At 43.0% G+C, this 26,367-nt stretch overlaps 2 protein-coding genes and 1 long non-coding RNA gene across 5 annotated transcripts in view; 2 read left to right on the forward strand and 1 right to left on the reverse strand.

The window, feature by feature from the left end:
- Positions 1-1,726, reverse strand: part of LOC123785482 (uncharacterized) — a 42,993-nt gene extending 41,267 nt beyond the window's left edge. The window contains exon 1 of the long non-coding RNA XR_015726879.1: positions 1,468-1,726. This is a non-coding gene — a long non-coding RNA (uncharacterized LOC123785482). The remainder of the gene's footprint in view (positions 1-1,467) is intronic.
- On the forward strand, positions 1,701-22,179 carry LOC123785476 (UDP-glycosyltransferase 3A1-like). 3 transcript variants are annotated; one of them, XM_045787251.2, is made up of 8 exons: positions 1,701-1,834; positions 4,169-4,270; positions 8,935-8,980; positions 11,591-11,705; positions 14,357-14,888; positions 17,978-18,209; positions 19,755-19,974; positions 21,689-22,179. In XM_045787251.2, exons 2-8 carry the CDS (start codon positions 4,220-4,222, stop codon positions 21,963-21,965), a joined length of 1,473 nt encoding a protein of 490 aa, XP_045643207.1. In that variant the 5' UTR covers positions 1,701-1,834; positions 4,169-4,219; the 3' UTR covers positions 21,966-22,179. The 3 variants fall into 3 exon arrangements, with proteins under 3 accessions (XP_045643207.1, XP_045643205.1, XP_045643206.1); XM_045787249.2 differs by having other exon boundaries at positions 1,741-1,830; XM_045787250.2 differs by lacking the exon at positions 8,935-8,980 and having other exon boundaries at positions 1,741-1,834.
- Positions 22,180-22,324: 145 nt separating this feature from the next.
- LOC123785478 (UDP-glycosyltransferase 3A1-like) overlaps positions 22,325-26,367 on the forward strand; it is a 35,204-nt gene continuing 31,161 nt past the window's right edge. Inside the window, exon 1 of the mRNA XM_045787255.2 lies at positions 22,325-24,972. Coding sequence (XP_045643211.1) covers positions 24,879-24,972 — 94 coding nt within the window. The 5' untranslated portion in view covers positions 22,325-24,878. The remainder of the gene's footprint in view (positions 24,973-26,367) is intronic.

Raw genomic sequence — 26,367 nt, forward strand, 5'->3', positions numbered from 1 at the left:
ATTTGCACTACCGGGTATTTACCCCAAAGATACAGACAAAGTGAAGAGAGGGGTCATATGCACCCTAATGTTCATAGCAGCAGTGTCCACAATAGCTAAATTGTGGACGGAGCCGAGATGCCCTTCAATAGATGACTGGATTAAGAAGATGTAGTCCATATATACAATGGAATATTACTCAGACATCAGAAAGAACGATTACACAACATTTACAGCAATATGGACGGCACTGGAGGAGATTATGCTAAGTGAAATAAGTCAAGCAGAGAAAGACAATTATATGGTTTCACTCATTTATGGAACATAAGGAATAGCAGGGAGATCAGTAGGAGAAGGAAGGGAAGAATGAAGGGGGGGGTAAACAGAAGGGGGAATGAACCATGATAGACTGTGGACTCTGGGAAACAAACTGAGAGCTTCAGAGGGGAGGGGGGTGGGGGAATGGGATAGGCCGGTGATGGGTATTAAGGAGGGCACGTATTGCATGGTGCACTGGGTGTTACACGCAAGTAATGAATCACGGAACATTGCATCAAAAACTAAGGATATACTGTATGGTGACTAACATAACATAATAAAAAATTATAATAAAAAAATAAAACAGGTATTTTACAAATCCTTTCATTTTCTATTTGCCTTTCCTGTAAACTCTTGTCAAAGCTCAGAAAGCTATATAGCTTTCAAACAAATATAGCTTGTTGATCAGGAAAGTAGAAGTTTTCACAGAATTATCCTCCCCTTCCTAGAAAAGAGACTCTGTCCTCATTGTCCAGAATTCATTACCTGGTTTCTCAAGGCTGTAAGGGAAGCTGCACTGACAACCTTTACAAGAGCCAGTCTGGCTTTGAGGATAGAAAATGCAAAGATGCCTCCTGGGGTTTCCTTGCCCTGTGCTTGCCAGGGCTGACCTTACCAGAGGAGGAATTACAAGATATCCTCAGTTTGCGCCTGAGGAGACTGTGGAAAGATTCCCAGTCCTTTTTTTATGATTCTCACTCAGAATTATAGTCTCAGCTTTAGTGGTTCAAACCTCCCAGTAAAGACCTGGACTTCTGGAGTTAGGACTCTAGCACGTCTTCATGAATAAACGACCTCCTTAAGAGGTCTTCGGAAAGCAACCCCGGATTGGTAGGTCGACTTCTCTTCGGGATTTGCTTCTAGAGAGGAGACAGGAGCTACTCCCAGGGAGAAGACACTACTTCTAGGGAGTAGTGTCCCAGAGATTTTAAGCAAATACCTAGGGAAATGGAGCTGCGGATGGCAGTATGCGGTCAAAAGAGCAGTTAGGAGGTGGGAAGATTCAGGGAAGGGTCCCTAAAACGGGGATGGGTGTGAGTCAGATGGAGGTGGAACTATCTGGGAAGCAGCTTCCTAACTAAGGTCCCTGCACTCCTGCTTCGGAGTGCCTTCTCCGCTGACAGTGTGGCGACTACACGGACAGGGAGGGGTTAAGGAGAGCCCACTTACCCCTCCTTCCCGATGCCGGGGGTTAAGGCGGGTGAGGACCCATTAGCCAGTGGTGCGAGCACCCTGCGGGGAGGAGCAGAAGGGCAAGAAACCGCAAACAGAAGGGAACGCGGGCGGGGTCCATCTCTCTCTCTCAGCTCTTCGCAATCTGCCGTCAGCGCGTTTGCTTGGCTGCGAGCCGAGCGTGTCCTCAGGGCGCACAGGTCGCTGCGCCGTGCGGGGCGCGGGGCTCTGCGCGCTGGGCTGGACTCCCGGGCTCATACCCGAGCGAGCATGGCGGGGCAGCGGGCGCTGCTGCTAGCCGGCTTCCTTCTGCCTGGGTTCCTGCTCTCAGAGGCCGCCAAAATTCTAACTCTGTCTTTGGTGGGTGAGTGCTTGGCGGGAGAATGAGACAGGCGCGCCCCAGACACCCGCGGGAGGGCTCAAACAGCTGTGGGTCAGAGGGTCGGTCACTCCATGTGTTTTCCAGACTGGGCTTGGGTCGCAGGCTAGAGGAGGGAGAGGCGGGAGGGGGTTGTGGGGAAATGAGGAGCCCCTACCACCGAGAGGTGAAGGAGCTACTTCCTGAGAAAATAGAATACCCTTTCCCCTCTCTTCCTACTCAGATTTGCTCTCGTAGGCGCGCAGGAATGGGTCCAGAAGTTTGAGATCCCTTCCAGTGCTGGAGACCCGGGGCTGCCTCCTCCAGGGAGCGGGCTGCAAATTCAGAGGCTCACCCTAAACTTCTCGGTGGTGCGCAGCAATTGCCAATCTACTGTGGGAGCGTTGCCAGCTCTTGGAGGCCAGGGAAAGGAGCTTACAGGGGCAGAAGCACTAATTTTCTGACACTGCATGGGAGCCAAGGTGGAGCAGGGAAGGTATTTCAATGATACCTAGGTGGAGTGCTTTCATCCAGAGGAAACCTGTTGAACTGGGCAGGGCAGGGGACAGGACCCTGGACGTTCGGGTCTCACCAATGCCCGCTCCTTTCACCCGTGCTGCTAGAAGTGTTTGAAGGATTCGGGGGATGATGAAAAGGAAAAGGGACAAAGGGAAAAGGACCAGGATAAAGGGTCATTATAAGATGCAGCTTTCCCAAGATTGTATTTCCAACCGCAGCGGCCTCTTCTAGGTCACTTACTGTGTATAGACCACTGGGAATGGGGGCGATCTGAGACCTGGAAGGAGCCGTGAATAATCTCACTGAGCCCGCACAGTGTTTTCCTGAGCAGGAAACTAAGGGTCAGGACATGAAGCGCCTTTTGCCAGAGCACCGCAGGCCTCTCTAATGGCACACATCAGGAATTTAGTCAGGGTTTCTTACCCCAAGACCAGCTTCTCCACAGCTTCCAGTCTTAAGCACTTTTCAGTGGGAGATTAAAAAAAAAATACTCTTTAAGAAACCCTGTAACTCCTTTTGAACTCTTTTTTTTGTTTGTTTTGTTTGGATTGTTAGTAATGGTGATCGGGAAGAGCTCCCTCACCTCTTCAAAGCATGTGTCCTCTGGACTCAGCTGGAGCACGTGCAGTTGGGAGGCGCTGGAAGCCCCGCCTCTGCCCCAGAATGCACTGGGCTCACAAGACCCTCAGGAATGGCTGCCTCTGTGGGTTGGGTTCTCCCCTGTATGCTTTTCTTCAAGGGTTAAATGTGAAGCCAGAGCAGGCAGTCCGAGGGAGGTAGGGGTTTGTGTTGTATATAATCCGTGTTACCTCAGGCAACACAAGCACAGATTTTAAAAACTAGGGTAATTTCCACAAATACACACCATTACTGAGGTCCGACTTCCCTCTCTGCTGACCCAGATCATGAGATCTTCATCTTCCAAACAACTCCCACTTCCCAACTTGAGCAAATTCTATTCCTTTCCTCCTGGTCTGACTTCCTCTGCTACTGAGACTCATGGATTCAAGAAAAATGTCCCATGATTCATATGGTTTTGGGTAAGATTTAGTGTGATAGAACCTGTACCTCCCCAGATGACCAAGCTTCTGTTTCCTTAGGATCCCAGGATTTTCCGAGGTTGGGTGATGTCCCCATCTCTCACGCATAGAGGATCCTGTGGTTCCACCTGAAGGGCCCACGGTTATTCTGAATGCCTTAATTTGATGTTCAGCAAAATGCAGGCCCCAACTGAGAAACATCCTGCCAAGTATATTTGGATCTCAAGGATTTTGCTTTAAGTGGTGGCTCAGCTTCCTTCTGCTCCAATGGCTCTTTCTTGGACTGATATTCAATTTCCCATGTTTCTGGCTCCTACATTAGCATAAATTTCCAAAGAGTAAGCTTCCAGAATGAACTGTGATTGTCCATTGGGAACCCTTCACACTCATATAGAGCCACACTTTCCACCAGCACAGTTATTTCTTTAGGGCACAGTGTCTCCATAAGGCCTGGCTAAAATTAGCATGTACTTAGGATCAGGAATTCCTTAAGGCATAAGCAGGGAATCTCGTCACACTGATGTTTGGTCATTTTTGTGACCACAGTCACAAAGAGGATCTGATGTAGGTTTGCCAAAGTCAAGATTTGGGCCAGTGGGCTATGAGTGAGTGGCTGGGGCTTACCCAAATGGAGATAGACAGACTGACTGATGACACTCATCTTCCTCTACTCACCAACAGCTTTCTGTTTGCTAATTCTCATCTCCCAGATCTCTCAACCTCTCAGCTTCAGGCACTTTATTATCATCATTACAAAAGTGAAATTGTACATTGTTCCTAGGTGGAAGCCATCATCTACTGCTGGACCGGGTGTCTCAGATTCTCCAAGATCATGGTCATAATGTCACTATGCTTCACCAGAGAGGAAATTCATTTATATCAGGTATCTTTTCCCATTAATTCTTTATTTCCTCTACTCTATGCAAAGGGTAGAGTAAAACAATGATGCCTTTTGCTTAGAAAACTATTTTTAAAATCTAATTGGACTGAAAAAAATGAAAAATGTGTGTGTGTGTGTGTGTGTGTGTGTGTGTGTGTTAATGTAAGGTGTTGGAAAACTTCTTGGCTCTGTCTGCCAGCACTCCACACTCTGTAGTCCCATATTTTCCTCCCTTACCTTGCCTTCCACTTCATCCCAAGCAATCCTCCATATATTACAGATTATTTTGGTAAATGGGTCTTCATAACAGCTTGAAAACATGTGAACAGAAGTGTTCAGCCAAATATACCATTTTCTTTTCTTAAATCACAGATTACTTTTTTTAATATCATTGATTACTTTCTCCTTTTATGATATCTGAAATCTAAGAAAGCTTTCTTAGGAAGTCCCTTATTTATCCAGCTAAGATCAGCATCTATCACTGAGATGATTCTGTTTTCTAGAAAAATCAATGACTGCCCAATAGTTTGTGTATAATGGTGTTGGATGGTCTTAACTGAATCATTGAATCCAATGAATTTTAGCAAAAATGATCAAATAAATCTTATCAAATCTTTTCTGTTGACAGACAAGAAAACAGCAGCCCAGAGAACTGAAATGGTTTGCTCAAGGGGATATGCCAGGTTAATAATAGTGTTGGATAGATTTAGGACTTTAAGCTCTGGATTGCTCAATCTGAAATTTTCGCAGGCTTTGATTTAAAAAATGATGCAATTTTAAGCAGCATTTGGAGGAATAAAATTCTGAAAACTTGTAAAACTTTGAAGGTGATCAGGCTTTGTTATTGTTCAGGTTTTATTAAAACAATTTTTTTTCTGTGAAAATTTCTTTCAAGATTTTTATTGTGGTAAAATACGCACCGCATAGACTTGACCTCTTACACATGTTTTGTAAGTTGAGTGACTTTAAGTACATTCATGCCGTTGTGCAACCATCACTGTTGTTGCCACTAGAACATTTCCATCATCACAAATGGGAACTCTGTGCCGATTATATGGTATCTGCCAATTACCCTTTGCCTGCAGCCCTTGGTCATCATTATTCCACTAATTTCTCTAATAGTTGGGCTATTCTAGATAGCTCATTTAAGTAGAAACATACAATATTTGTCTTTTTGTGTCTGGCTTGTTTCGCTTTGCATAATGTCTTCAGGGTTCATCCATGCTGTAGTATGGCTCACAATTTCCTTCCTTTTTAAGACTGAATAATGTTCCATTGTAAGTATATACCACATTTTGTTAACCCAGTCATCTGTCGATGGACATTTGGGTTGTTTCCACCTTTTGGATTTTGTGAATAATGCTGCTGTGAAAACTGGAGCACAAATATCTACTTGAGTCCCTACGTAAAATAATTTTAATCACCTTCTAGATTAGGTTCTGCATTCTTCACTGAACGTGATTTATATACATACCCTTTTGAATCTGTGTTGACCACAGACATGATTAAATAGCTGTAGCGTATTAATTTTCAAGGGAGTTATTCTTAATTTTGAAAATTACAATTAAATTTAATTAAAAATTTTAATGAAATAAAGTTAAATTAAAATTTTAGATTGATTGAAAAATAATTTTGGTAGTTCCCATGAATTTTGAGAAACTAATAAAAGCCACAGACCTTCTACCCCTTTAATAAATATATGTACACAAAAATCTATAAACAATTTAGGAAGTTCATGGATCCCTTCAGTTTTTTTAAAATTAGTTTCAGAGGTAGAATTTAGTGATTCATCAGTTGCATATAACACCCAGTGCTCATTACATCAAGTGCCCTCCTTAACGCCCATCACCCAGTTATCCCTTCTCCAACCCACCTCCCCTCTAACAATCCTTATTTTGTTTCCTAGAGTTCAGCACCTCTTATGGTTATTTTTCCATCCTTTCCCCTATGTTCATCTGTTTTGTCTCTTCAATTCCACATATGAGTGAATTCATATAGTATTTGTCTTTCTCTGACTGACTTATTTCACTTAGCGTAATACCCCCTAGTTCCATCCACATCGTTGCAAATGGCAAGATTTTGTTCTTTTTGATGGCTGAGTAATATTCCATTACAGCTTGCTGTATCTATCTATCTATCTATCTATCTATCTATCTATCCATCTATCTATCTATAGATAGATATCACATCTTCTTTATCCATTCATCTGTCAGTGGGCGTCTGGACTCTTTCCATATTTTGGCTATTATGGACATTACCGCTATAAACATTGGGGTGCAGTTGCCCTTTCGAATCACTGTGTTTGTATCCTTTGGATAAATATCTAGTAGTGCAATTGTCGGGTCATAAGATAACTCTGTTTTTAACTTTTTGAGAAGCCTCCATACTCTTTTCCAGAGTGGCTGCACCATCTTGCATTCCCATCAACAACATAAGAGGGTCCCCCTTTCTCTGCATCCTTGCCAACATCTGTCGTTTCCTGACTTGTTAATTTAAGCCATCCTGACTGGTGTGAGGTGGTATCTCATTGTGGTTTTGATTTGTATTTCCCTGATGTCAAATGATGTTGAACATTTTTTCATGTGTCTGTTGGCCATTTGTATGTCTTTTGGATCCCTTCAGTTTTATTCTTAGTTTCCAGGTTTAAAAGTCTAGAGTTTCTTCCAATATTCCCCAGTCACAGGTATTTCTGAGGCTTTGAAACAATATATTAATTCTTTACCTTAGGAATAGAGCTTGACTAGACGTCTGTAAATAGGGAAAACACATGATTGAGTTATTATTTCTGACCTGATGCCCATTTCAATGTATTGTAACATTTAAACCATTGATTAACTCCTTGTTTGGACACACTTCTCCATCTTGTTCATTTATTTACTACTTTAATAAAGAAATGATATCAGATTGAAGAAGCAAAAATCTTCAGTATTCACATATCCTACTGCTCCAACTAATATCTGGCATTACAATTGGGTTATTGATAGAGGCTGGAAAAATATTAAAAAGCGTGATAGAATAAGTCTAGATTGTCTTGAAGAGACTATTGGTAGAAATGTGGATGTTAAGAACTCTGTTGCAATATATAAAAATATCAAATCATTATGTTTTACACCTGAAGCTAATGTGTCTTAATAAAAAATATAAGAACTCTGCTAATGAGGACTAAGAAGGAAGTAAGGAGCATGGTAGAGAAAATCTGTATTGTCTAAGACAATATGTAAATCATCATAAACACACTTCCAGTAAAAATATAGATGGTAAGGACTTCTTGCTTCTTATAGTAAAATGTGAGTAGAAAGAGATAAATTGAAGGAAGAACCATTAAGCATAAAGAAATGAGGACTTAGTGATTTTGGAAATCCTTAGCCTATCCAGATTGCAAAAGATTCTAAAGTTAGGGGGTTCGCTGTCAAGAAAGAGAAAACCAGCGGTGTGGCTGGATAACCTCTTGCTGTTGCCTCTGAATAGGTCAGAATATTCAGTCTCACAGAGCTCTTTAAAGGTTGGGTGTGTGAATCATGAGTCCCTTCAGCCCTGTTGGCTGAAGCCAAAAGTTGAGATGAAATTATTTTTAAAGATCTGTATAGCAGCTCTTGTCTAGCAGAGTGAATTCCCATGACATACCCAGAAGATCCATAAGATACTTGAGAATTTTATACAGGATAAATACTGCCAATTTGGACTAAAAGGACAGAGAAAGAGTGACATGAGAGAACCCCTGAACCACCCCAAAGTAAGAAACAACGCTCATAAACTATTGAGCTGAGAACTCATGCTACCTTTCATGAAGAACAAATGAGAAGTCAAAATGTCAAGCAGTGCGTACAGAGGGTAGAACTTTAAGCCTACAAGGCTGAGCGTCAAGTCACAGTAGGTTATTTCCAGTTTTTAAAACCTAACATTGTCTGCGCGGTTGGATGCCAACAGAAATCCATATTTTCCTTCCATTTTGTTCCATTTGAACGATAATATCTGTAACTGGTATCTTAATGTTTCTTGGAAGCAACGAACTTGTTTCCTAATTTTCGTAGGTCCACAGATGGATCATATCTGGACTGTTCCATCCATACTCGATTGAATTATTTGGATAATATAATTTGGGACATTCAAGCTAGTGATATTTAGAAGAAATTTTGAACTATGAGTTGATGATGTGATGGTTTGAGACTTGTGGGAATGTTGGGATGGGGTGTTGTATTTTGTATGTGATATGGCCATGAATGTTTGAGGTCCAGAGAGTAGAACATGGTGGTAGAAGATAATGTTCCCACCCAAAGATATGCTCTAATCTTTAGAACCAATGAATATACTACCTCACATGGCAAAGGGACTTTGCAGATGTGATTAATATAAGGATTTTGAGACAGGAAGATTATCTTGATTATCCATTTGGGCTCTATATAATTACAAGAGTCCTTTAAAAAAAAAAAGATTGAGAAGGTGGGGGGGGTAGGGTAACTGGATGATGGGCATTAAGGAGGGCACTTGATGTAATGAGCACTGGGTGTTATATGCAACTGATGAATCACTAAACTCTGCCTCTGAAACTAATAATACACTATATGTTAATTTATTTAAAAAAAAGAGAGATGACAAGAGAGTAAGAGAAGGAAATGTGGTGATGGAGGGAAAGTCAGATGATGGATGATGTCATTGTCTGTTTAAAGGAGGCCGTGAGCCAAGGAAAGAAGGCAAACACTAAAAGATGGGAAGGTAAGAAAGTGGATTGTTTTTCAGAGCCTCCAAAAGGAATGTTGGCCTGTGCACACCTTGCTCCTGTCCTAGTGAGACTCATTTTAGACTTCTGATATCCAGAACTATAAGATAATAAATTTGTTCTGTTTTAAGCAATTAAGTTGATAGTAATTTACTACAGCAGCAATTGGAGACTAATACTGCTATCAACAGATGGTCTAGAGAACTCCAGGAAGCATGGGAAGAGGTTGCTGAAGCTTTTATAATGAATGCAAATATGGGGGGCACTAAAGACAATGCCTATTGTATTGCAATTTGGACAGATTCTCGATCTTTTTGTTATTTGGCCTTACTCAAAGTGGGCTGATTTTCAAAAATAAGCATAAATGGATTTAAGGAAAATGTATAAATCAGAAATATATTGCCTCCAGATTGCAAAAAGGCTTAAAAGTTTTTGGACTTGTTGGGATATTGTGGTGTCATGAGTCAATAGTTGTTTCTGTTTTTTTTCTTTAATAAAGATTTTGTTCGTTTATTTGAGAGAGAGAGAGAGATAACACACAAGCAGTGGGGGGGCAGAGGGAGAGGATGATGAAGAAGCAGACTCCTAGCTCAAAAGGGAGCCCAACTTGGGGCTCAGTTCCCAGGACCCCGAGATCATGACCTGAGCTGAAGTCAGACACTTAACCAACTGAGCCACCCAGGTGGCCCAATAGCTGTTTCTTGATAGTGTCATAGATTAGAGAGGCCTTAACTGATCAAATAATTCTCAGAATTTAACCAAGGTCCTAGGCCTTGAGCTTTGCATGGGGGCAATGGCACATCCCTTTGTGTGAGCTCCTTTGGGAATGTTTCTCTGTCCTGAATGAGTATGTGAAATGAATCTCCTTAGAGCAGGATAATTTCAATATAATGTCCTACCAGGGTTCCTGGTGAAAGTTGTATGTGGTTAAGATCTTGCCGATAAAGATTGTGGCCAATGGTAGAACTGTTGAAATACCTCATGGACAACTAGTTAAAGGTACAATGTGTCCTTTCCAAGATGAAGGAAAACTGACATTGAGGGCCTGTTGACATAGGTACTGAAGAACATACTAGCCAAATCTATGATTGCAAAGTATTTGCCAGTACATACTTGGATAGCAGTAATTTCACTAAGATTGGGCTTGGTAGTTTTAATGTGTAAGGCTGTGCATTAATCTGTCCCCAGTTTACATACAATTTGATTGGAAGTTATGACTGATGAAAGCATACATGTGTAAGAGAGTATGGAATTTTTATTACTTAAATAATAAGGCTTTATTTATTTATTTATTTATTTGTTTATTTATTTATTAAGAGGAGTAAGATAGGCTCCTAAGCGAATCTGAAAAATGGCTTTCCAGAGGAGGGAGGGATGACTAGTTTGAGTTTTTATTGTGGGTAGAGAGTTGGGATATGTTGAGGGTTCCCCCTCATTGGCCTTAACTTGCATGGTTTGAAACTCCCACTAGGGCCAAGTGTAGGACCATGCTGACTTTCTTAATAGTTTGGCCAGGTGAAGCACTGAAGAGGGAGTGGGAGATAGGGCTTGAAAACTGTCAGCAGTCAAACATCAGAAATGGACTCAGACTTTTCATTACACATGGGCATGTGGGAGAAACCATGCTAGTAAGTAGAGGTACAGAGGTCTACTATTTTATATAACCTTTTTAGTACTTTTTACTGAATCAAAGAGCTATTTGGATTTATCACTCTAAATAATGAAAATGAGATTTTCTAAAACAGAAAGAGCAGAGGCTCTGGAATCAAACAGACTCTGTCACTTCCCTATGTTTGCAATTTTGACAAATTATCTTAATTTGCTTAAGATAATTACCTTTGTATCTTCCATTACCTTTGTTTTCTCACCTGTAAAATGAGACAAATAGCTGTACCTTCTGGAAGCTTTATTTTAAAAAAATTTTTTAAAGATATGACTTATTTATTTGAGAGAGAGTGAAAGAGAGAGAGAAAGCACAAGCAGGGGGAGTGATGGAGGGAGAGGGTGAAGCAGGCTCCCCTCTGAACAGGAATCCTTATGTGGGGCTCAATCCCAGGACCCTGAGATCATGACCTGAGCTGAAGGCAGATGCTTAACCGACTGAGTCACCCAGGCGCCCCCTTATGGAAGCTTTAAATGGAAGCTTCCAGGGCACGCCTAGGTGACTCAGTCAGTTAAGTATGACTCTTGATTTCGGCTCAAGTCATGATCTCAGGGTCCTGAGATCGAGCCCCTTAACAGTCTTCACACTCAGCAGAGCCTGCTTGAGATTCCCTCTTTCTCTCTCCCCCTGCCCTTTTCCTCACTTGCATGTGCTCTCTCTCTCAAATAAATAAATCTTAAAAAAATAAAATAAAATAAATGGAAGCTTCCATAACTTTAAATTGAGAAGCACTCCTGAATTAGTGTAAGGTTCTCAATACATGTTATCATTTCATAAGATTGAATGAATGAGAATGCAACCAAACCCTATAAAAATAGTTCAAAAGGCAAACATTCAAATAAACATGAAATTATTTGAGCAAACAAATATTGATCTTATCATGCTAGTGTTAACCCATGTTTTGTGACATATTTAACCTTTTTAACCCATGGGTGTTTTTTAGATTTTACAGAGAAGGAAACATCATACCAAGTTATTTCTTGGCTTCCACCTGAAGATTTTAACAAAGGATTGAAGGAGAATTTTGATTTTTTTATGAAAGAAGCTTTGGGTGACAGGTAATTGTTATTTTTTATTATTTGAACCAAAGAGTCACTATTTTAGTGATACAAATGAATGGGTAGATGGATGGATGTTTGGACTGAAGACATAAGAAAGGGATGGTTGGATGGGTGGATAGGTGAAGGGATACATGATGAGTGGATGGTTGGGGAAACTAGTATTCACTCCAAATTACCCAGTTCAGTCAATGGAGATTCTTCTTTGCTCTGCACTGTCCCTCTTCCATGAATGGATTTTGGTAGAAAGTAGAGGTTGTTCCTTCTGGGACATCCTTTCAACACTTCTTTTACATTTGTTTATAGTCTCCCCAGCACAGAAATGTAGGTACCTCAACCTCTCACTGTTGGTAGGGAAATGAAAGTGACCTTCTTCCACTTATTTTTCCTTCTTTTCTTCACATATATTCTATTAATGTGGGGGAAGATTTATGAACATTGATTTTGTAGTAGTTGAACATCTGGCCATGTAAAGTCCTTTTATTTTATTTTTTTAATTTTTGGTCATCTAAAGTCCTTTTTTTAAAAAAAAAAGATCTATTTTTTGGGGTGCTGGGGCAACCGGGAGAGAGAGAGAGAGAGAGAGGAAGAGCAGGAGTGGGGGTGGGAGAGAGTGAGAGGCAGAGAGAGAGAGGGAGTGGGAGAGAATCTCAAGCAGACTCCCTGCTGAGCACAGAGCCTGACAAAGGGCTCAATCTCACAACCCTGAGATCATGGCTTGAGCCGAAATCAAGAGTCGGATGCTTAACTGACTAAACCACCCAGGCACCCTGGCCATATAAAGTCCTTGTAAAAAGCAATCAGTCTAAGGCAAAATAAGACATGACTCCTTTTGCTTTATCTGAACTGAAAGGAACACATAACTCCTTCATCTTAGACATAAATGTGGAAGGACAAAAATCCATGCATATTTTAAATAATTACAGTGGCCTTGCCTTCTTTTTACCTTGAAAATTTTACTAACTAGTCAAGGTCTTGCTTGCATTTGCCTTTCTTCAGAAAACCTTTTTCCTTACTCAAACTGGGCAGCCACAGTCCCTCCTGTCTAGGTCTGATGCAAGCTATTCCTTTGATACTTAGTCTATATTATCTTGCACTGTTGGTTATATATTTTAAATACATGCTTTGTCTCTTCTCCCTTAGTGTAATATTTTTGGAGACAGGCATAGGTAACCATGCATTCTTAAACATTTTTCCCCCTATTTGTTAGCTTAATTTTAAATATGATTAATGAAATATATTCTAGGAATTTCTACAACACTACTGAAATTACATAAAATATCTGACAATCATACTCCTTTGTTACATGCAATCTTCAAAAATACACAGCCAAGGATGATTTTTGGAAGTCACTTCCATTGTATGACTTGAAGTTGCTCCTAAATATCAGGGAGAGATCTGTATATTGTTAATGAGTTCTTCGCTTCTGGTCCTTCTCTACCTGGGATGCAGTGGTACAGTAGTGTACAATTACAGGGTTCCAGGGTATTGATTCTCTTGGTTCTCCATGTAGCCGGCAGGCTGCTGATGTCTTGAGCTCTTGCACTTATTACGTCTGATACCTTAAAGTGCAGGTGGCCATTCTTATCTATTTCCCCATAGGTGTACAAACAGGAAGGAAACAGAGTCATATTCTATACAGGCAGTGATGGGAAAGCATTGTAAGGAGATAGAGCCCTGGAATATTCCCATGGGCAAATTCTTAATTACATGTTAGTACTCTTTATCATTATCTTCTCTGGACATGTCAATCTACATTAAAGTAGTAAAGCTAATAATATGTTTCTTATTAACCAGGCCTTGCTTTGCTTTTCCTTTCTCGTTTCTTCTTTCTCTATTTTTTCTTTTCTCCTCTCTTCTCTTCTCTGCTCTTCTCTTCTCTCTTCTCTTGTCTTCCATTGCTTAACTTGTGGGCATAGAAAGGTGGAATCCCCATTTTAGCTGAGTTTTGAGTTCTAATGTGATAAAAGAGTCCCTTGGGTAAGGTGATCTGTCACATTCAGAATACACAGTGATTTTTTTTTTTTCAGATGTAGTGTTGTATAATTTATCGGTTGTGTATAACACCCAGTGTTCATCACATCATATGCCCTAGAGTACACAGTGATTTTTTTAAATAGTCTGTATGATCACTATTTATGGAACTGTGTCATCAAGTGACTTCCACAGTTTGGCTGAGTAAACAAGAAAATCACTCATAAAAAAGTCAGTATGTAAAAGAAAGTTAACGAGTACATTATAGAATTTATCAAGTAGAAAGAGTTCTGTGAGATTTGCTATGGTCAGAGAAGGTTCCCAGAGCAGAAGGTCCAACAGCCACAATTTGTGTTCAGTTAACATAATTTAGTTGTGCCTGTGGATTTCAGGAATTAAGAGCTCAAAGTTATAATTTTATGAATAAACTGGCAAAGAGAGTGCTTGGGATTTGGGTGAGAGAGGGAAGAGGAGGTGAGAAAGGGAGCACTCTCCAGAGCAGAATATGTGCTCAGAGGGACTGATGAGGGTATTTATGGACAGTGGTGGAACAGGTGTGCTGCTGCTAGATGTGGTCTTACTCACCTGGGGTATTTTCTTTGTAGTTTCAGATTCCTTTATGTATTGTGAAATTAACACCTCCAGTGAATATTCACCATTTTTTTTCCTTCTTACAGATACACATTTGAAAAGTTTTTAAGCTTCATGGAACAACTGGGGCTTCAGTGCAGTCATTTTCTAAGGAGAAAGGATATCATGGACACCTTAAAGAATGAGAACTTTGACCTAGTGATAGTTGAAAATTTTGACTACTGTCCTTTCCTGGTTGCTGAGAAGCTTGGAAAACCATTTGTGTCCATTCTCTCTTCCTCGTTTGGCGCTATAGATTTTGGACTACCAAACCCCCTGTCTTATGTGCCAGTACTCCATTCCTTCCTAAGTGACCACATGGACTTCTGGGACAGAGTGAAGAATTTTCTGATGTTCTTTGATTTCTCCATAAGACAAAGGCAAATCCAGTCTGCATATGACAACACCATCAAGGATCATTTTCCAGAAGGCTCTAGGCCGGTTTTGTCTCATCTTCTAAAGAAAGCAGAGCTATGGTTTGTTAACTCTGACTTTGCCCTTGAATTTGCTCGGCCCCTGCTTCCCAACACTGTGTATGTTGGAGGCTTAATGGCCAGACCTGTTAAACCAGTGCCACAAGTAAGTGATTAGTGCTCAATATGGACTTCATGCAGAGCTCTTCAGTGCAGAATTGGTGGCTCCCCTGCCAGTGGGAACTGGGGCAGAGTAGGGTGAGACAAGTGCACCTAAGACATGCTTTTTGAGGAAGACTCACTTGCCGGGTCATGCAATTAGAGTGTTAGGACTTGCACAGCCCTGAGATTGAGGACCTCCTTACATAGTATACCCAGGGGTCCTTTCTAGTTCTGGCACTGGTGGATAAGCTTTTCTTTTCTTTCTTTTTTTTTTTTTTTAAGTTTTTAGTGATCTCTAAACCCAGCACAGGGCTCAGACTTACAACCCCAAGGTTGAGAGTTGCATGCTCTTTCCACTGAGCCAGCCAGGTGCCCTGGGATAAGCCTTTTAGTACGTTGATATTTTCATGTGCATTTTGTAGGATCATATATATAGTAACTGTGTGGCAAGCATCCGTTACATGTGAGAATTGTTAAAGAGATGAGTTACTCACAATGAAACACACAACACTATGTAACCAAGGTGGGACGGTGTGGGACTGACAGTAAGAACTGTGGGCATCATCACCCCCAGCATCCCCAGCCTGTAGGGCCATAGTTCATAATTCCACCTAGGCCTTCTGATTTGATTGATTTGGAGTCAGTCCTGGGCATTGTAAATTGTGAAAGCTGCCGAGTTGGTTTGAAGGCATAAACTCAGAACTACTGCAGTAGAAGTTTTTATTTTTTATTTAAATTTTTAAAAAAGATTTTATTTATTTATTTGACAGAGAGAGAGAGACAGCCTACGAGAGAGGGAACATAAGCGGGGGGAGTGCGAGAGGAAGAAGCAGGTTTCCCGTGGAGGAGCCTGACGCGGGGCTCGATCCCAGAATTCCGGGATCACACCCTGAGCCGAAGGCAGATGCTTAACAACTGAGCCACCCAGGCGCCCCTGCAGTAGAAGTTTTTAAATGGAGGGGAGCTACGATGAGTTGGCTCCCTGTTGCCTATTAACACTGGGTTGCCATTTTTTGGAATTTATCTTATTTAATATCTTGCCACCTGGAAGGAAGTATGATGATCTCTATTTTTATAAATGAGGCAGAGGCTCAGGTGGCATAAGTGACTTTCCCACTGCCATTCATTTCAGAGCCAGGGAGACTTGATTTGGCCTGGGTCTTCCAGGCACCCAAGTGTCTACCCTTCATCTACTGACCTTGAAGTGAGTAAGCAGGGAGAATTGGAGAATGATCCATGGGCTAAATGGGCTTTGAGTTGGTAGCAGGACTTTTTATGGATGGAGCTAGGGAAAAAAAGAGTTCCAGTTGGGGAGAACAAATAGCTCCAGGTGTCAAAGTAAAAATAAGACAGGCATGACTCTGGGTTCCTTTGGTGACTCTAGCTAGACTGGACCAGAAGATTCAATTGCATAAATACACCCAGGCCAGATTGCAGGAGACTTTACTTGATAGGAAGGTGGGTTACGCCTTGGTTATAGGGCAGAGGGAGGGGATTGTTAAGCAGGAGCATAATGGGAGTAAGTGTTGTAATGGCTGGGAGATAACAGAGGCTTTTTTCAAAAAATATTTTCTATATTTTCCAGTTTTTATATAGTGTCTCGTGTAGCTTTTTTTTTTTAAAGATTATTTATTTATTTATTTATTTATTTATTTATTTATTTATTTGACAGAGATAGCCAGCGAGAGAGGGCACACAAGCACGGGCAGTGGGAGAGGAAGAAGCAGGCTTCCAGCAGAGGAGCCCGATGTGGGACTCGATCCCAGAATGCCGGGATCACGCCCTGAGCCGAAGGCAGACGCCTAACGATTGCTCTACCCAGGCGTCCCTTGTGTAGCTTTTGGGGTGCCTGGGTGGCTCAGTTGTTAAGCGTCTGCCTTCGGCTCAGGGCGTGATCCTGGCGTTCTGGGATCAAGCCCCGCATCAGGCTCCTCTGCTGGGAGCCTGCTTCTTCCTCTCCCACTTCCCCTGCCTGTGTTCCCTCTCTCGCTGGCTGTCTCTCTCACTATCAAATAAATAAATAAAATCTTAAAAAAAAAAAAAAGAACAACAAAGCTGTTATCAACGTGGTCCTTTGAGATGGTAAATCAGGCAGTGTTATGCTGGATGGAATCAATCTAGGGATGAGGATCTAGAAGCTGGGGAAGGGGGCTCTAGTAGTCCAGAGTCAGGGTCTGAAGAAATACTTGAAACAAGAATTGACCAAAACTGTGTTAAAGCCGAGATTACAATGTTAAATCCCAACCTTCCTTAAGTATTGCCCAAGGACTTTAAAAAATAAGCTGCCCAGGTTTGGAGTTAGGACTGGGCACTACTAATTTTTTTTTTTTAAAGATTTTATTTATATATTTGACAGAGACAGGCAGCGAGAGAGGGAACACAAGCAGGGGGAGTGGGAGAGGAAGAAGCAGGCTCCTAGCGGAGGAGCCTGACGTGGGGCTCGATCCCAGAACGCCGGGATCACGCCCTGAGCCAAAGGCAGATGCTTAACGACTGTGTCACCCAGGCGCCCCTGGGCACTACTAATTTTTAAGTCTTCTTATGTGAATATAATTTGCAGTCATGTGGGTGAGCCATTGAAGTAGAAGAGGAATTACAAAGATCAGTCAATAAGAATATCACAATGTATCAGAGCAAATTACTCTATGTGGTGTGTTGAGTGTGAGTGGTCAGGAGACTTTCTCCATTTCTTCCACTTTGTACACTGGAGGCCTTCTCCCAGCTTCTCCAATATAGCCTCAGATGTAGCATCTCCCTCTGCTGGACCCTAACACCCCACCAGTATTCTTCCTATATTTCCATTTGCTGGTGGCCTTGGAAAATTCCCAAGTGACCATATCTCCACTGACCTACAATGAGCAGAGGGTCTAGGATGGCCCTGACACTAGCATCAGGATTTTAAAGAAGAAAGATATTTCCACCAACACCGTGGGCATAAGCACCATGCACAGGGTACTGAGCTGTCCCAGGGCCTATGAGCTCAGAGAAGGACAAGAGGGTGTGTTCAGTAAATATCTGGCTTTCATTTCATGGCTGTCTAGGCTTTTATGAACAACTTTGTTCACCTCTTTTTCCTTTCTTACCTCTCTCCAGGAATTTGAGAATTTCATCACCAAGTTTGGAGACTCTGGTTTTGTCCTTGTAGCCCTGGGCTCCATGGTGAGTGCCTTTCAAACCCAGGAACTTCTCAGGGAGATGAACAGTGCCTTTGCTCATCTCTCTCAAGGGGTGATATGGAGATATAAGCCATCTCATTGGCCCGAAGACATCAGATTGTCAGCAAATGTGAAAATTGTGGACTGGCTTCCTCAGAGTGATCTCCTGGGTAAGGACTGTCCAGGTCTGCTTCACCCTTCTCATTTACATAGTTTTAGAACTCATCAGGCTGTGACCTCTAGTAGGGCAATCCTGTTTGCACTAGAAGGAGCTGCTAATAGCTAAAAGTAAGTCTGCAGAAGGGCAGGAACAGAGCAGCCAGCTGGAGTTCTCGGGGCATCAGACCCTACTTCTAATGAGATCAGTGCCCAAACAGCCATCTTCCCTTCATTGTTTTCTATCCCAGGCCAGATGTCGGCAGACATCAAAGTCACCTTGACCCCTTGACCTACTGCATTGTGTCTTGAACAGGGTCACCCAAACACAATCTGAAACAACCTATGGATTCTAAAGAAAACATACTAGAAGGTTGTTTCCACTGTATTTAGTGGCTTCAAGAGTAACTGTTCATCCACATGCACTTACATATATATATATATATATATATATATATATATATATATATATACACGTACTCCTCCCACAAACACCTCTTTCTTAGCTATTAAGGTGGGAGCAATTCATACCTTCACCACATTGATGCCAATAGTGTCTTTAGGTTGTGCCAAAATACCTGAGTGCCAAGATGAACAAGTCATAGTTATTTAATTTCTGGTGCCAGACAGTTCTCTTACCAGTCGCCCCCTCCCCGCCCCGGCCCCGGTAGGTTTTCTTTGTGCCCAGTGCTGCTGCTTACAGACCACTCACTGCCATAGCCACTGACTGAAGCAAAGGCTCATTACCAAGATAGCAACTCAAAATAACCTGGGGAATTGAAGGAACAGATTCCTGGCTCCACCTCTGCAAATTAAATTCTGTCAGTCTGGAGTGGGGCACGTGGTGCTCCTTTCAAAGAAGAGACAAGGAGATTCTGATGTGCATCCCAGTTGAGTGACGCAGCCTGAGATAAACTCTTCATTTTCAACAATAATCTTAGTTAGCTTTAAATAGGGTGGGATGGAAATGCTGGAAATGGAAATACTCAAGCATAGGATTTAGTCTCTGCTTTCAAGGGGCTAATCATGTATAAGAGGAGACAATGCGTATAGTATAAATTTTATGATTGCCACGAGTTATGATGCCAATGAATATGTAGGAAAATCAGAGAAGAGGGAAATAAATTGGCAGGTGAGAAAAGAGTGCTCAAGACAAAGAGAGAGAGAGATAGAGACAGAGACAGAGAGACACAATGAGAAAACAGAGATGAGCAAAACAAAGGGAGTGACTAGAATGATAGAAAGATGGGTGGGTGGATGGAGAGACATATACGCCTTGCTTAGCAGTATTGTCTAGAGAGTCCCCTGGGTCTGAGTCTTAGCTTGGTTCTGGCTAGGGCAAGGAATTTCCATAGAAAGGCAAGGCTTGGAATCCTGTATGTTAGTAACATGCACTTTGGATATATCCCAAGCAAAATATCTTTATAATGGCTCCAACAGACTTTGAAATTCTCTTAGTATTTTCTTCTGCCCTTTCTGCTTCTCCATGGTTTTCTGAAACTTTTTATTCTGAAAACTTTCAATCTGAAATATTCTGCTCTACTTCTTAATTGAAACAGCTCACCCACGCATCCGTCTTTTTGTCACCCATGGTGGGATGAATAGCATAATGGAGGCCATCCAACATGGTGTACCCATGGTGGGGATTCCCCTTTTTGGAGACCAGCCTGAAAACCTGAACCGCGTAGAAGCCAAAAAGTTTGGTGTCTCTATCCAGCTAAAGCAGATCAAGGCAGAGACATTAGCTCTGAAGATGAAGCAAGTCATAGAAGACAAGAGGTACGGAGCTCTCTGGGCTTGTGGTCACTTAGACTAAATGAAGACATCCAACACAAAGGGCGCTGAGTGCCACTTTTTTTTTGCAATAAAAGCTGAAACACCCGAGACACGGAATAACATGTGTGATGCTTACAGATGACGTGTTTCCTCTCAGAACAAGACTAGGCAATTTAGGTTAGATGTTAAAAACAATTTCTGCCTTAAAGGTTGTGAAGACCCTGACCTACTTACATAGGATTTCTGAAAGGTCTTATATTTGGGAGTGTTTATAGTAGAATTCCAACTGAGTTGCCTTCTGTCCCCCAATATATCATAGTGTTTCCTGCCTCAGGCTTTTTGTCAGTGCAGTTCCCTAGAACATCCTTCCCTTCTCTTCACAGTGCTGGCTCCCCCTTCATGACAGTCAGACTCATTTCCAATGTGCTCTCCTCAGAGAGGCAGGTGGCCTTTGTCTGACAGGCCTAAATGTGCTCCTCTCTCTGACCCTCTTCAATCATAATTCATTTTCCCTTCTTAACACTTCTCAGGATCATTAACTACCCCATTTCTTTCTGTTTTAATTTATTGTGTGTCCCTCACACTAGAAAGTTGAGAGTTAGCTTCTCCGGACAGCCAAGTGTGTCTCTTGTTTTCCCTTGTGTTCCCAGGGCCTAGTACAGGGCCTGCTAAAGTAAGTTTGTGGTTTAAGTGAGTCAATAAAAGGGCCTATGATCTCTTAGGTAAATTCCTATCTAGTACAATGATCTCATATGAAGAAAAAAATTTATTCTTTCTACCTTATAAATAAGGACAGAATAACTTAAAAGTTTCAAGGGCATAAACTGACTCAGACCTCAAGACTTACCACATTACCTTGAAGGAGACCCCAAAGAGTTCTTCTTAGATGACTGAAAATCACCACATAGCTTATGATTCCTAACCCTAGAAAAGTTGTAAGCTCCAGGGGTCAGGTAACCTCAGACATTTCATTATGTTTGGTATCTCATGAAAAGCAAATGTTCACTTTCTGGAGAATGAGTTTGTGAATTTCATTGGCTACTCAAAGACCTAGACCTGAAATGTCCATAATTTGCTGGCCCTGTGAAGGAGTCATTTGGGCTGGGATGGTCTCTATACATTGCACTTCAGGGCTGGGTATATAACTTGTGGGGCCCAAAGTAAAATGGAAATGTGGGGCCCATTGTTATAAAGTTTAAGAATTTCAAGACAATGACAGCAGAGAATTAAAGCAAGCATAGGACCTGTCTAAGTGTGGGATCCTGTGCAAATGTGTAGGCTGGAGCCCATGAAGCCAGTGCTGGCCAATATGATGCTCTAAGAGTGAGGCCTTGTCCTGGGCCCCAGTCCCCAGAGTCACGTTTGACATGTACCCCAGACACCAGCACAAAGTAGCTGCTTATTATACATATAATTATCTATAGTATGTGATAAGCCTCCTTGGGTAGAGACTAGCCCTTATAGACTTAGTCAGTTTTTATAGTTTAGCACTTTTAGCACAAAGCATGGACCTTTGTATAGAGGGATCAGGTTGAACTTTTCCATGGGACCCAGCTTGACTGTGGCAAGGCCAGGCCAACAACTTTTCCTTGAAACTGAGTCTTTTGTGCATATGGATGGAAGTGTGTGCGTGTGGCGGGGGGGCATGTGTATGATGCAAGGTCTCTAAGACTCCTAAGACCACATGAGTAACGCCCACCTCTGCCTCTGCCAACAGGTACAAGTCAGCAGCTGTGGCCGCCAGCATCATCAGGCGCTCCCACCCCCTGACTCCTGCCCAGCGGCTGGTGGGCTGGATCGACCACATCCTCCAGACAGGGGGTGCGGCACACCTCAAGCCCCGTGCCCTGCAGCAGCCGTGGCATGAGCAGTACCTGCTGGACGTCGTCTTGTTCCTGCTGGTGGTCACCCTGGGCACCCTGTGGCTCTGTGGGAAGCTGCTGGGCATGGTGGCCAGATGGGTGTGTGGGGCCAGGAAGCTGAAGAAGGCCTGATGGAGGTGCAGTCTTGATGGGTATTCGGGGAGCCACTGGATGTAGAAGGCTTTCCCCAGCACAGGACTCCCCTGGTGTCTTCCCCATATTGGCACTTGAAGGTGGCACACAAATTGCTCTTCACTATTTTCTGCTTCTGTTTAGAAATTCTTGTGAAGCGCTCTTGGGGGGCTTTCAAAAAAATTGTGGTAAAAAATACATCACATGAAATTGACCATTTTAGCCATTAAGTATAGAGTTTAGTGGCATTAAGTACGTTCATATTGTGGTTTAAACAATACTGCTTTCCATCGCCAGAACTTTTCACCTTCCCTAACTAAAACTGCACTGATTAAATCATGACTCCCCATACTACCCCATTCCCCCACCCTTGACTCTTGGCAAATCCATGTTCTACTTTCTGTGTCTATGAATTTGATCTCAGGCATCTTAATTTACCCCTCATCAATGGACTCCTTCCTCAGACTCAAGCCTTCAGCAGACAGCCCCCACCTTCCTCTCCACTCCCTGTTCCTAGACACAATAACACCCTGCCTAGTCATCCTGTTGCTCCCTGAAAGGGAGGTATATGCAAAACTAACTTCAAAGGCCAAAGAAGTCATGAGACTGAAGAAAAAGGCCAACAGGTCCAGTTTAATGAGAAATAGTTCATTACGAACAATTATTATATGAACAGAAGCCTGTCTTGGGCTGCTACAAGATGAGTAGATCTCCACAACACCATCTCCGGTTAGACCTGCTTTTATGGCCCTGAAGGCTGGGCAGTACTTACTGGGGGGCTACCAGGAGGAGTCCTATCCTGGGCAGATCAAGGAAGCTTTGCCTGGAGGGTGTACTTAAGTGTGTGTTAAACAAAGGAAAAGAATGGAGGAAGGGGCTGTACTCAAGAAGGCTTTAGGCCACGGAGCAGTTATCATGGTGGAATTTCTCAAGATGGCCTTAGTCTGGTTCATATACTCACTGCCTCAGAAACTTCAATCTCTTTCCCTCTTTCTGCTTTTTGCACTTTTCATGATATAACATAAGATATTGGCCACTTCCTCCATTTTGACCTATTCTTTTGCATCTCCTTTTCACCTCACCTCCAAGCTCAGGAAGCCTGGTCTCTGTCCTGCAGTTAACCAGGCGTGGCCCCCCAGGACACTCTCCGTGGTCTCTGTCCGGAGTCTGTCCTGTGAAGAGCACCTCCTTTGCTTGTCAGTCATGGAGACTGCCTTTGGGCCACAGCTCATGCTGTGGTTTTCACTTCCCACAATCCCCTTCTCAAGATTCATACTCTTAAAAATGTAGTCATGGAGACCTCAAGTGCAGAACCCAGACCTCTGTGTGAGGCTCTGGGGCCTCAGGTCCAGTGCTATGGTAATTCCCGGATTCTGTTGCTTTAAAAAACCATTAATTTGCTATGATGACAGTAATACTTGAATCAGGTAAGAAATATAAAAGATGATAAAATGAGGGAAACTTGATGAGGAACGGTATTTCAGTTTCAAAATGTCTCCCCACATCTTATTTCCTAATTATAGGGTAAAAAAACCAAAACAAAACAAAAAATTTTACAGTCGAGAATCTTGGTGAACACCACCTTAAATGAGAGAGAGTTATCATCTCTAATGACAGGACCATCTGATATCATGTACTAACCACTGTGATTCCCTGCGATGGAATCAACACCACCTTTGTAGTATTCCCACCAAACTCCTAGTAACCTGAAGTCTGATGAGAAGGGTCAGCCAAACCCAACTTGGGATCCATCATACAAAATAAGCAGCTTGTACTCTTTAAAATATCAATGACATGAAAGATAAAGAAGGGCTGGGAACCAGTCCTCATGAAAGGAGATGAACAGATGTGATAATGCAATGCGTGATCCTGGATTGGCTCCTGCACCAGCAAATTCACACCACAACACAGGATATTAACCGAACAACTGGAGGGTTTGGAATAAGGTTTGTAGATAAAGTAATGTGATTAGATTAATATTAAATGGTGCCTTCCTAACGCTTATTTTTTTCACTGGGAAGATAGAACACCTGAACAGATGGTAATTGTGAATGTGTATGCAGGTAATCACATGGCCTCAAAGACTACATAGCACAAACAGAGAGAGAACTTGAAGGAAGATAATGGAATAATATTGAGAGAGTTTAAAAATCTTTCTAATGAATAATTTGAAACATTTATAAGAATAGACCTTCTTGGTGCCCACCGCCCAGTCCTATTTTGTCATGCCCATTCAGAATTATAGACTGACCTTTAGAGCTTCAGTGCTTCAGGGCCTCCAGCAGGGCTTAACACTTAGGCGGCCCTGGCACTTGTCGCCACTAATTTACTTTCCAAAGAAACACTGAGCAATAAGTGTAGGTATTTTCCATTGGGAATCAGCTTCTGGGATCTTGAGATTGGAACACTAGCAGAGATTTTAAGCAACTACCTGGGGAAATGCGGCTTGGGGATGGCAGTATGCAGCCAAAAGAGCAGTTAGGTGTGGGAAAATTTGGAAAAAGATCTCTAAAATAGAGATGGGTCTGAGTCACGTGGAGGTGGAACTATCTTGGAAGCAACTTCCTAAGGTCCCTGCATTCCTGGTTCGGAGTATCTTCTCTGTGCAGAGTATGGTGATTACAAGGACAGAGAGGGGTTAAGGAGAGCGCACTTACCCCTCCTTCGCACTGCCGGAGGTTAGGGAGGGTGAGAACAGAATAATAGCAGTGCAGCGAGCACCCTGGGGAGGAAGAGCAAAGGGCGAGTAGCGACTGAAGAGCAGACCGGCGGGATCCACCTCTCAGCTCTTCGCAATCCGCCCGCCAGCGCATTTCCTTGGCTGCCAGCTCCGCACGTGTCCCCAGGGCGCCCAGGTCGCCGTGCCGGCCTCTGGGCACAGCGCTGGGCTCCACAGCTGGTACGGGAGAGAACATGGCCGGACAGAGGGCGCTGCTGCTAGCCGGCTTCCTTCTGCCTGGGTTCCTGCTCTCAGAAGCCGCCAAAATTCTGACTGTGTCCTCACTGGGTGAGTGCGTGGCAGGAGAATCAGAGCTGCATCCCAGGCACCCGGGCCGGGGCTCAGGCGCACACACCATGTGGATTTCCAGACTGGATTGTGTCTCAGGCTAGAGGAGGGAGAAGTGGGTATGTCTGTGCGGCAGAGAAGGGTCCCCACTGCTGGGCTGGGGAAGTCAGTTCTGGGGAAAACAGCAGTTCCCTGTCCTCTTTTTATTTGCTCTGGAGGTGCTTCGCATTGTGCACAGCTGCGGCCAGAATGTAGATCCGGTCCCGACCCGGGGACCTTGAGCTAGAGCCGCCTACTCCAGGGTGTGGAGGGGACTTTGGCTAAAAGTCTGGGGCTGTGGAGTAGTTGCCAGTGGAAAGTGGAAGGTGAAGTCAGTTTCAGGCTTTTGGAGGCCGAGGACAGGGGCTCCTGGGGCAGCTGCCCAGACTGGGAATGTGTCATTAATAGGACACCTGGAGAATTGACAGAGCAGAGGAGGGGGCCCAAGGACAATCAAGTTCTTGAGAGCACCTCTCTCTTTTCGCCCTTGCTACTGGAAGGTTTTGAAAGACAGTGAAACAGTTAATTCCGCATGAACTCAGGTTTATTTCCTTCACTTTTGCCCCAAAGGGAACAGAAGGGGAACAGGTACCTTTATCAGGATAAGGAGGCATCATAGGATGGAGTGTCCCCAAGAAGTTTTTGGATACACTGTGAAAGGATAGGGGGCTCCCAGGATCACTTTTAGATCCCTATGAATCTGGGGATCCTAGAGCTGGAAGAAACCACAGCGTTCATCTAATTGGGCACCCCTCTTTTATTTCCTGACGGGGAACCTGAGGGTCAGGGGAGTGAGGGGCCTTTTGCAAGAGCACATTAGACCTCCCTGATGGACACACCCAACTTTACTCACTGTTTCTTTCCTCAAACCGGTCCTCTTCCCCAGAATCTACTCTTTACAGTAGGGATTCCTAAAAATGCGTATTTAAAAAACCTTGATTTCTATTTTAAATCTATTTTTTTAAATGATAGTTAGAAGCAACAACAACAAAAAGAACTTTCTCATCTCCTGAAAGTACATATCCTCCAAACTCTGAGAGGCAGCAGATGTGGATGGGGGGGGGGGGGGGGGGGCGGGGAGGGCTGGAAGCCCCGTCTCTGGCCCAGAATGCACTGGGCTCACCCAGACCCTCAGGACTGGTTGCCGCTGCGGGTTGGCTTCTCCCCTGTATCCATTTCTTCCATGGGTTGATTGTGAGCCAGAGCAGGCAGTCTTAGGGGTAGGGGTTTGTGTTTTCCATAATCCGTGATATCTCAGGCAACGCAAGTATAGATATAAAAAACTAGAGTAGTTTCCACAGATACACACCATTACTGTAGTCCGATGTCCCTCTCTGCTGGCCCAGTCATCATGAG

The sequence above is a fragment of the Ursus americanus genome, chromosome 15, assembly GCF_024610735.1.
Source record: "Ursus americanus isolate L20-20 chromosome 15, mUrsAme1.1.p, whole genome shotgun sequence".
Taxonomy (NCBI): domain Eukaryota; kingdom Metazoa; phylum Chordata; class Mammalia; order Carnivora; family Ursidae; genus Ursus; species Ursus americanus.